The 12,062-nt window shown below is 41.2% G+C and overlaps 1 protein-coding gene across 3 annotated transcripts in view; it reads left to right on the top strand.

Moving 5' to 3' along the window:
* The window catches only part of dag1 (dystroglycan 1), a 147,407-nt gene that overhangs the window by 76,374 nt on the left and 58,971 nt on the right, over positions 1-12,062 (top strand). For all 3 annotated transcript variants that reach the window (XM_063067818.1, XM_063067819.1, XM_063067820.1), the window contains one exon: positions 5,899-6,332. In XM_063067818.1, the coding sequence (XP_062923888.1) occupies positions 6,075-6,332 (258 nt within the window). In that variant the 5' untranslated portion in view covers positions 5,899-6,074. The remainder of the gene's footprint in view (positions 1-5,898; positions 6,333-12,062) is intronic.

Below are 12,062 nucleotides of genomic sequence, written 5' to 3'. Positions count from 1 at the left end.
TGGCTTGATTAATACAACAATGTCCCTCATGGTATGTAACATTGAGGAGGTTGAAGTGCTAGTTTGCAGTGCTCAGTCAAAGCAATATTGATCTTTTTCAATTGGGCTTAGAGACCTGAGAGGGAGGTGAACACTCCCAAAGTTATCCCTCCCAAATCGTAACTGGTTTCTTCCACAGAAAGGCTGGTCATTTTTGAACGAGATCAACGGCAGATGTACCAGCCTCCTCATTAGAAAAGAAATTAGCTTTATTTGTCAAATGTGCTTCAAAACCATAACGTACAATGAAATGCGTCATCTGCATTAAGCATCAATAGTGAGAGATGTGTTGCGGGCGGCCTGAAAGTGTCTCGTGCTTCTAGCGTCAACATAGATTGCATGCCCATAACTTGTTAACCATGCACGTGGAGGAAACTGGAGCACTCAAAGGGAACCCACACAGTCACAGAGAGAACATACAAACTCCTTACAGCGGCAGAAATTGAACCCTGATCACTGGCACTGTAAAGCGTTGCACTAACTGCTATGCTACCATGCATCAAACAGCTTCTCAGCCCACACTGTCACTTGTGTGGGGAGAGCAGCTGCAAAAGCCAGGACTGATGCAAGAATGTGCTCAGTTTCCTGGAAAGGATGTGTTATCTCCACAAAACTCTAGGGATTTCTCACCTCTCATTGCTCAAAGTGGAGAACGAACATTCAGGATGTTATAGAGAACATCAAATCCGTGTATCGGGTACACACACACCCTGTGGGGGAAAAAGACCATCTTCCAAATTGCCCATAACAGTACCTCCTCCCACTCTTTGCAAATCTGACATTGTTCTCTTTAGCCAGTTCAGAATCAAAGCCAGAACCAATGCAAACCATCCTTGATTCAGAGCAACTGTCTATGATGAAGGCTACTGTCTACTGTAGTCCAGTACAATACAGTTCCATGTGCTAGGAAAGAGCAGAAATAATTCTTCCATTAAATTGTTCTGTTGAAGTAATGAATAAGTGCACTTTGACTGCTTTTGTGGTTCTGACTGCAAATGGGAGTTCATATTTTTGTTTAATATTGTGGGCCCTTTTATTATAGCAAGGCACTTTATAAGACAACTTGTTACTGGAGACAGATGCTGAAAGGGCTGGAAACCTAGAGCAATGAGGTGCTGGAGAAACTCAGGTCAGGCAACATCTGTGGAGGGAAATGGACAGTCAGCATTTTGGTTCAAGACCCTTCACCTGGACTGGAAAGAAAGGGAGAGCTAGTATAAAATGGTGGTGGAGATACTTGCATCGTATTTCCATCATTTTCTCTCCCCTTTCCTCATCTGTGTATCAGCCCTCTCATCTGGATCCACCTATATCACCTGCCAGCTCTTGCTCCACCTCTTTCCTCTACATTTTTATACTGACTATAATTCCTCCCCTCTTTTTCCAGTTGAAATGAAGGGTCTTGACCTAAAATGTTGACTGGTCATTTCCCTCCATAGAGGCTGCCTGACCTACTGAGTTCCTCCAGCCCCTTTATGTTACTATGTTATAGTTGCTTTAGAACAGTAGCTATGTTCTTCCCTGAAGTTGGTTTTTCATTGTTTTAAAGATAAGCTGGTGCCTGATGTCTTCATTTGGTTTCATTCTTCAGAATTCCTTTAGAATATCCATCAAGCTTTGGAGCTGAATTAGATTGAATTTTCATCCTTCGTGTCGGTGTATATCTCATTCACACTGTCATTTGGTCATGTTTTTTTAAAAAAATGTGTGGTTAATTGGAATTTCAATGCCATCAAAAAAATTTCCATTAAAACAAAATATTGAGTCCTGATGAAGGGTCACGGCCTGAAATGTCAACTATTCATTTCTCTCCACAGATCCTACCTGACTAGCTGAGTGCCTCCAGCACTGTTTGTTCCTCTGGATTTCCAGCATCTGTGAACCTCTTGTGTTCAAAAATTGATTTGCCTACTAACCAAAGGGAAACTGTGTCACAGTGAAATATTGGGCCGCTGACAAACTCCCTGTGTGTATTATACTTGCTGGTCTAGTTGAGTCACTATTGATTTGAGCCAATGAGTTTACTCATTGGTTTGTTGCTAAGCTCAAATAATGGCAAAGTGAGAAAGACTTGGAATTGAGAATGTGTGCTGACTTTTGGGAATGTCAAAACAGCGTAGAAATAGAACACTTTTCCTTTGTACACTGTATATAACAAAAACCTTTTACCAAATGAAAGCTGTTGTTACACTTGGAATTCTCAGATGAAGAAACAAAGAATCAACAGTTTGATGCAGAGTGCTCATTCTCCCCATAAATTTAATCTTTCTTTTTATGTTTTGGATATTATTGGCAATTCAAATATTTGTTACTTATCCTCATTTGGACATGTAATATGCACTCAGAGGCCAGTTTGAGGTACAGTACATTAGTTCTTGAACCAGTAGGACAACTTCACATGCCCTATCACTGAATTATTTGCACACCCTACGGATTCACTTTCAAGGACTCTGCATCTCATGTTCTCTGTGGCTTATTTATTCATTTATTTTCTTTCGTATTTGCAGTTTGCCTTTTGCACATTGAGAATGGTCTGTCTTTGATTCTATTATGGTTCTTAGATTTGCTGAGTATGCCCACCACAAGAAAACAAATCTCAGGGTTGTGTATGGTGATATATGTATCTTGATAATAAATTTACTTTGAACAATGCAAATATTGAATCAGCCAATCATGAAGCAGCATCTCAGTGCATGAAAGCATGCAGACATGGTCAAGAGGTTCAGTTGTTCAGACCAAGCATCAGAATGGGGAAGAAATGTGATCTAAGTGACTTGGACTGTGGAATGATTGGTGGCAGGTGGGGTGGCTTGAGTATCTCAGAAACTACTGATCATCTGAGATTTTAACAGAAGTCTCTAGAGTTTACAAAGAATGGTGTGGAAAAACAAACATCCAGTGAGTGGCAGTTTTGTGGTGAGAATGCTTTGTTAGAGAGGTCAGAGGAAAATGGCCAGTCTCGTTCAAGGTGACAGTAACAAATAGCCACACAGAACAGTGGTGTGCAGCGTAGTATCTCTGAATACACAATACATCGAACTTGGAAGTCGATGGACTACAGCAGTAGAGAACTTCACTGAGTTCCACTGCTGTACCTAATAAGCAGCCACTGAGTGCATAATATAGATTGTGACTAGAAGTGCTCAAAGATACTGATTGTTAGTGGTGCAGTATCCTATAGGATTTAATACATGTAAACTTTGATAGGCTAGCTAAGATATTGCAGCAAAACTCAGTTCTAACTGCCAAGCAGACTGGGTTTACGAATAGCAAGCTTGCCTTTTATCCAATTGGCTAATGTAGTAGCTATTAATGTATGTAGTTATTACTTTGGAATTTATTTAAATTAGGAATACAGACTAGTCATACTGAGAGATTAAGCCTTTCTGGGCACCACATGGCACAATAATAATGGAATTGTTGACTATTTTGGCAATCCATTTATTAAACTGTTGCTGGGTCAGTATGTGATGAGGCAGCCAGCATTAAAGGATTCTGCAAATGATAGGCCCAGTGGTCTGGTCACCTTAGCATTCACAGTTCACTTGGCACCTGTTTTGATAGCTATTTGAATAGTTGAAACTTTTACTAAGAAACTGGAAATGGTAAGCATCCTATGACAAACAAGAGAAAATCTGCAGATGTAGGAGATCCAAGTAACACACAAAATGCTTTTTGCTGGACGAACTTGGGCCAGGCATTGTCTATGGGGAAGAAAACATTCATTATGATGTCTTGGCCTGAAACATTGACTGTACTCTTTTTTTTCCCCATAGATGCTGCCTGCCTGCTGAGTTCCTCCAGAATTTTGTGTGCGTTAGCATCTTATGCAGTCACCTCACATCTAATCTGATGTAGGGCAGGATTGGTCTCTGGGCATAGTAGAAATGACTTTTAGTAAATCATGTTCTTTTTCTTTAATAAGCATCAAAACCTTTTCATTTTTAAATCTGGCACATTGTAAGCTTTCTGGACCTTGCACAGCAATGGATTAACATGGCTGCAAAGATCAGTGCTGTAAAGAATTATTTACATAAAAACAGTACAGTTGGGACTTGGGCTGGGGTACTGATCAGTTATGTAGAATCTGGGGTTTCAGTAATTGAGACAGAAAATGGAACCTTGATAGACAATTTCCTGTTGGGGAAATGTGAGAAGGCAGCAGAAAAACACAAATATTCACTTGAAAATAAGGTTATTGTAAATTTGGCAAGTAAATTTTTTTGAAATTCCATACCCAGCCATATAAGACCTAGAGAAAATTTTTTTGATGCTGGAAATCATGAGTACCACAAAACACTAGAAGAACTCAGCAGGTCAGACAACATTTATGGAGGGAAATGAACAGTTGACATTTTGGGTCGAAGTCCTGATGAAGGTTCTTGACCAAACCATCGACTGTTAATTTCCCTCTACAAATACTGTCTGACCTGCTGAGTTTCTCAGGATTTGTTTGTGTTGCTCATTCCCATCTGTTCCTTCAATGTGTTCATATCATGTCTTCATAACAGAATGGCAAGGATTACAAGGGCGGTAAAGGTTCAGATTACTCAAAAATTTGTTTGTTATCGAAGTATGTATGCAGTATACAACTGAGATTCTTCTCCAGATGGCCACAAAATCAAAAAAACTATGAAATCAGTTCAAAGAAACAGCAAACCCCCCCCCCCAAACCAAACTGAACAAAAAAAGAACTGTAACACATTTATCCGTTATATACACTGGGCAAACACTAGACCCTTTTTGCAGTGATTATGGTTTTGTCAGTTGGTCCAAGAGTGAAACAGTTGAAGGGAAATAGCTGTTCTTGAAACTTGAGGTGTGGGACTTCAGGTGTAACTCAGTAGTTTAATGGTTAGGGCAACACCAGCTATAAGTTCAGGGTTTGCTTCCTGCTGATGTCTGTAAGTAGTTTGTACTTTCTTCCCATGATTGCACGGGTTTCCTTTGGGTGCTCTGGCTTCCTCCCACATTCTAAAGATGCACATATTGGGCTTAATAAGTTGTGGGCATGCAATGGTGTTGCCAGAAGTGTAGTGACACTAGCTGGGCTGCCTAAAACTGTCCATGCTGATTTAATGAAATGATGCATTTCACTGTGTTTTTATGTACGTGAGACAAAGCTAATTTTCACTCTTTGTACCTCCTGCATGATGGTAGTTGCTGAGAGCTGTCAAGGCCAGGGTGGTGCGGATTTTTGATAAATGTTGCCTTCTTGAGGCAGCACCGCCTTTGGGTGCTGTTGATGATGGGGAGGGATGTACCTGTGATGTCCACCACTCCCTACAGCGTTTAGTGTTCCTATGCATTCAAACTGCAGTACCAAACATCATGCAACCAGTCAGTATACTTGGAGTGGTGGGTTGGCCTTTCACAAAATGGCATTTGGTAGCCGCAGTCGTCTGTGCGTCCCAATTTGGATGTTTTGCGGGAAACAAGTTGAAGGGATTTCACTGTTCTTAGTGTTTTTCAAATGTGTTTGAAATGAGATTCATTCATTTTCCGATAAGGAATATAGAAGCAGGAATTGGTGGTTAATGGAAGGCACTCCCCCCCCGGGCCACTTCTAGTATTCAATTGGATCGTGGCTGCTCTCTGGTTTAATCCAGCCTTTCTGCTTGGATTCTGTATCCTTTATGGTTGTTTAAATAAATCGAATCAATAAGCTAAATTTCTAGTGCTCCGTCCTACCTTTCAGTCTAGTCTTAGAAAGAATGTCCAGGATTTGCTGTACTGTGTACAAATATTTCTTGATGTGACCCTTGAACTGTTTGTGATTTTAAGAAATCTGCTCTATTCTGATTCTACCACAGGGTTAACTATTTTTTATTTAACAATAACGTATGTATTCTCTTGCAGGTTATTATCAGATGTCAGCCGCCCAGGAGAAGTGACAGGATTGTGGTCAGCGTGAATTTAAAATAAGGAGTATCATTGCAGTGGTTGTGGAGTTTGATTTTTCTCCCTACTACGTGATCAACCCTGCTTCTACATTTTTTTTTTGAAGAATAAGATTGACAATTGTGGTTTTGGAGATGTTTCTCCTGCATGGACTGGGGAGGACTCTGTTGATTCTGGAACTACTGGAGACTATGGCACTGGCACACTGGCAGAATGAGCCACTGCAGATCATCAGAGACTTGGACAGCCAGATCGAGGCCTCCATGCATTCTGTGTTGAGTCAGGACACTCCTGCTGTCTCCTTCAGTGTCCCAGACGGCTCTGCATACATCAGTCGGGCCTTTACAATGAGAATCCCCACTGATGCATTACCTGCCCATGCAGTATTGAAGGTAAATGTCTGCTATTCTATATATTTGTAAGTGATGACCGGGGCAGCTGTATACTTGTGTATTGCAAGCACATTAATGTTCAAAAATGAATTAAGCAGTTATTTTTAGTTTTCTTGCTGTTCTCCTACAGTGAGAATGCTATACCTTCATTCAGTACGTGCACAGACTAGTTGGTCCAGGCTGCAAAGAGACTCGGATTTGATTCCTGCATTTTGCAGGGTTAGGAGTCTGGGTTTGATGCCTGTACTGTGATAAATGGTGCCAGGCTCCAAATCTGTGTTGAGCCATTACAGTTTGATCTCGGTACTTGCTGCAATAAGTAATCCTCCTCCCAGACACAGTGAGGCTTCATTGCAAATTGATGATTCAAGTATTCGTTTGTTGATCCAGGTGATCTGCACAGGCTTGAGATCTGGATTGCATTATGAGCAGTCCCATCTGAAAGCCTGCAAGCTGCTTTGCACGATGTCCTCCGGCTGAAAGACAAATTAATTTTCGACACATGCTGCAGCATTTGTCTGTAATTTTGTTCATAAATTTTCTATTTTACATTTCAGAACAATTTCACAAGTGGCTAATATACCAGGGAAGCCTACATCTGGAATGTGTAGATGTCTGCCTATTATCAGTGAATGGTTTATTAAGTTCTGTGTTTTGGCTTTCTCTTGTGTTAATGTCAAGAAGTGTACCAGCCCATATACCAGATGAAATCAGTGGTCCATCTTCATAGTCCTGTATATTCGCTGTGTGCGTCACTGACCTTGTCTTTAATTTATAAAAGATGAGGACATTACTGGTGAAGTCTGCATTTAATCCTTAAAACTAATTGCAAGCTGCCTTAAACCACCTGTCAATGTGTGAAGGTACTCCCACACTGCTGTTCTGTAGGAAATGCCAAACTTGTGTGTTGGTGACTTTGAAGGAGTGTAGGTCTAAGGAAGGGTGTGATTTTGAAAACTGAGTTTCTTGGTATCATTTTATATATTTTATTTGTTTAAAGACAGTACAGAACAGGTTCTTCTGGCCCACTGAGCTGCACCACATGATACACACTTAACACTAACCTAATCACAGGACAATTGACAAAGACCAATTAACCTACTAACCGGTACCTTTTTGGACTGTGGGAGGGAACCGGAGCACCTGAAGGAAAACCACGCATTTGGGAAGAACGTAAAAACCTTCAGCAATTGAACTCCAACCCTCAGCTCTCTGAGCGTAATAGTATTGGGCTAACCACTATGCTACTGTGGTGCCACAGTGCCTGGAAATGCACTTTGCTAATTTAACATTTTGTTAAACATTACCCAAACCATTCTCACCTTCCCCAACACCTGTTGTAAAACTGTCTTATAAAGAAAGGGGCCAGCTCAGATCATAATTTGAATGTAAGGCTTTCTTGGTCAAATGTAGCTGTTTTTGAGGGTCGAATGGAAGAATGCTCCCTCTGGTGGTTGAGATCAAATCTGTGCTTACTATCTTAGTTTTGATGAAAGAAGCCAAATTGAGTTTAGTGTCATCAGTGTATGTTGTGAAATTTGTTAAACAGCTGCAATACATAATAAAAAAACTAAGTTACAATAAGTGTGTGTATGTATATATATTTTTTAAATGAGTAGTGCAAAAAGTGATGTGGTCATGGATTCACTGTCCATTCAGAAATCTGATGGCATAGGGGAAGAAGCTGTTCCTGAGCTGTTCCAGAATCAATCCTGAATTGGTGTGTGTCTTCAGGTTCCTGTACCTCCTCACTGATGGTAGCAATAAGAAGAGAACATGTGTTGGGGGTCCTTAATGGATGCCCCCTTTTTGAGGCATCGCTCTCTGATGTCCTAGAGGCTAGTGCCCATGATGGAGCGAACTGTGTTTACAACTTTCTGCCACCTCTTTCAATCCTGTGCAGTATCCCTCCCCATAGCAGATGGTGGTGCAGCTAGTTAGAATGCTCTCCACAGAACACCTGTAGAAATTTGCTAGTGTCTTTGACATGCCAAATCTCCTCAAACTTCTAGTGAAATATAGCCACTACCATGCCTTCTTTGTTGACTGCATCAATATGTTGGACCCAGGATAGATCCTCAGATGTTGACATCCAGGAAGCTGAAATAGCTCGCTCTTTCCGTTTTTGATCCCTCTGAGGACATGTCCTGGGTTGGGAGGTTCTCTAGTGATGGATGCCGACTTCTAAAGATTTCTCTAGTGAGGTGGATTCAGATTCATTTATCACATGTACATCAAAACATAGTGAAATGTGTTGTTTGTGTTAACCAACACAACCTAAGGATGTGCTAGGGGAAGCCCGTAAGTGTCTCCACACCTTCTGGCACCAACATAACATGCCCACAATGTTCAGCAAACACAACGAGCAACAGCAAAACAAGCCCCTTTCCCACTGTGCCTGTGATGGAGCTGGCGGACCCTACAACCCTTTGCAGCCTCTTGGAGCCTCCATATCAGGTAGTGATACAAGTCCATAGTACATCTGTATAAATTCACAAGAGTCTTTGGTGACATACCAAATATTCTCAAACTCCAAGTGAAACACAGCTGCTGGCATGCTGAATTTGAGATTGCTTCAGTGTGCAGGGCCCAGGATAGACCCTTTGATATGTTGATGCCCAAGAACTTGAAGTTGCTCACCTTTTCCAACACTGACCCTGCGCCACCCCCCCCCCCGCCCCCAGTGTGGACTGGTGTTTGTTCTCCTGACTTCCTCTTCCTGGAGTCCAAATTAATTCCTTAATCTTGCTGATGTTGAGAGCAAAGCTGTTCTCACAGTGCTACTCAACCAGCCATGCCATCTTATTCCCATATGCCTCCTCGTTGCCATTTGAGATTCTGCTGATAACAGTGGTGTCATTGGCAAATTTATAGATAATATTTGAGCTGTGCCTAACCACAGTATTCAGTGTTGCAAGAGTAGAGTAGTGGGCTGAGAATGCAACTTGAGATGCACGTATCCATCCCCTGTTTTCTGTATATTATCCAGTTCTCTACCCATGCAGCTCTTGTTGACTGTAAATCCATGACCTTGCATATGATAATTTATGGGGATGCCTTCTGAAAATCCAAATGTGCTATATCCAAACGGAGAGCATCTCCACCTTGCCCCATCCATCCTGGGTTACATTCTCAAGAGAGCCGTAATAAATTTTCCTTTCATAAAAACATGTTGACTCTGTGTAAAGTGGTAGTGTTTCTTGGTAATTTGCTACCATTTCATTAATAATGATTTCCAGCATTAACCAGACAACTGAAATTAGACTAAATGATCTGTCATTCCCTTGTGGATTTTTCCTTTCTCCCTCCTTTCAATAATAGAGAATGTTTGCTTTATTTCAATTCATTGGTGGTCTGATGCTGGAAAGATTCCAATGTATTCACTAGAAAGCAAGTCATCGGACGCAGAGGGCTTATCAATCTTTATTCCCATCCATGTCTTGCTGAAATAGGTGTTAATTATTTTGGATCCCTCACTCTCTTTTTGCCCCTTGATTGTCTACTATTTTGGTAACTTTTAGTGTAATTTACTGCAAGCAATATGCCTTCAATATCTGTCATTTCTTGTTAATTCTGCTGTCTCAGCTTCAAAGGTACCGGTGATTAGTTTTGTAACTGTCCTTTGACATGAACATTGACATTTTTTTTATAATCCATACCAATTTATACTTTCCAACTTATTTTGGTTATCATTTGCTCAGTTGTCCCAGCCCTTAGTTAAGACCGTACTTTGACATCGATGTTCATGTCAAAGGACAGTTACAAAACTAATCACTAACACCTTAATTCTGCTGCTTGTCTCAGCTTCCAACATGAAAAATAAGAAATGGCAGAGATATTGCAGGCATATTGAACGCTTTCTTTCAATCTAATATTATCAACACTTCAACTACAGAAAGATCACTCTTTTCCCTGCAATGGATTTATCTGTGAAGTTTTTATTTATTGAGAATTGAAAATATTTAAATGTCTTGTCGCTTATCTATTGTCAGCACTTTAATCTTATTACCCTATCTGTAGCCAACTCATTGTCGTACTTATTGAAATTGTTATTATTTAAAAGTTTCAGACTTAACAGCAGTCCCTCACAAACTGAGGAAAATTGTCATGATTACCCTTCCCCTCCAGGGATCCTTTAATTTTAGATTAATCCTGTTTCATTACAATGGTCTTTTGTCACAGAAGTTTTGGTGATTTATAAGAGCAAGGGTGTTTAATAAAAATTCAACTGCAATTATAGAATTTTTGATACTGACATAAATTGAACTCAGTTTACGCAACATACATCAAAGTTGCTGGTGAACGCAGCAGGCCAAGCAGCATCTATAGGAAGAGGTGCAGTTGACGTTTCAGGCCAAGACCCTTCGTCAGGACTAACTGAAGGAAGAGTGAGTAAGGGATTTGAAAGCTGGAGGGGGAGATGCAAAATGATAGGAGAAGACAGGAGGGGGAGGGATAGAGCCGAGAGCTGGACAGGTGATAGGCAAAAGGGGATACAAGAGGATCATGGGACAGGAGGTCCGGGAAGAAAGACAAGTGGGGGGGTGACCCAGAGGATGGGCAAGAGGTATATTCAGAGGGACAGAGGGAGAAAAAGGAGAGTGAGAGAAAGAATGTGTGCATAAAAATGAGTAACAGATGGGGTACGAGGGGGAGGTGGGGCCTTAGCAGAAGTTAGAGAAGTCGATGTTCATGCCATCAGGTTGGAGGCTACCCAGACGGAATATAAGGTGTTGTTCCTCCAACCTGAGTGTGGCTTCATCTTTACAGTAGAGGAGGCCGTGGATAGACATGTCAGAATGGGAATGGGATGTGGAATTAAAATGTGTGGCCACTGGGAGATCCTGCTTTCTCTGGCGGACAGAGCGTAGATGTTCAGCAAAGTGGTCTCCCAGTCTGTGTCGGGTCTCACCAATATATAAAAGGCCACATCAGGAGCACCGGATGCAGTATATCACCCCAGTCGACTCACAGGTGAAGTGATGCCTCACCTGGAAGGACTGTTTGGGGCCCTGAATGGTGGTAAGGGAGGAAGTGTAAGGGCATGTGTAGCACTTGTTCCACTTACACGGGTAAGTGCCAGGAGGGAGATCAGTGGGGAGGGATGAGGGGGACGAATGGACAAGCGAGTTGTGTAGGGAGCGATCCCTGTGGAATGCAGAGAGGGGGGGGAGGGAAAGATGTGCTTAGTGGTGGGATCCCGTTGGAGGTGGCGGAAGTTACGGAGAATAATATGTTGGACCCGGAGGCTGGTGGGGTGGTAGGTGAGGACCAGGGGAACCCTATTCCTAGTGGGGTGGTGGGAGGATGGAGTGAGAGCAGATGTACGTGAAATGGGGGAGATGCGTTTAAGAGCAGAGTTGATAGTGGAGGAAGGGAAGCCCCTTTCTTTAAAACTCAGATTTGAACTCAGTTTCCTGCTTTTGCTCCATATCCATGCTGATTTCCTTCTCCCCTTTCATATACTGATCTAATTTCTGACTTAGTGACATAAAAGTTTATCTTTTTTCTTTTTATGAAATGATTAGATGAGAATTGATTATCTTATTTTTTTTATTTATTATTAGATTAACACTATCTATGATCTTGATAATGTTTATTTTACCTTTTATATGTGCTGTTATCGATATAGATATTTGAGATAATTCTCCTGTTTGTATATATGTACTTTTTTTAATTAATAAGAAGGTGGATAAAGAATTTTTAAAAAAATCTATGCAGATGGATTTA

The sequence above is a fragment of the Mobula hypostoma genome, chromosome 15 (genome assembly GCF_963921235.1).
Source record: "Mobula hypostoma chromosome 15, sMobHyp1.1, whole genome shotgun sequence".
Taxonomy (NCBI): domain Eukaryota; kingdom Metazoa; phylum Chordata; class Chondrichthyes; order Myliobatiformes; family Myliobatidae; genus Mobula; species Mobula hypostoma.
The sequence above is the reverse complement of the archived record's forward strand: the minus strand, read 5'-3'. Positions and strand labels throughout refer to the sequence as shown.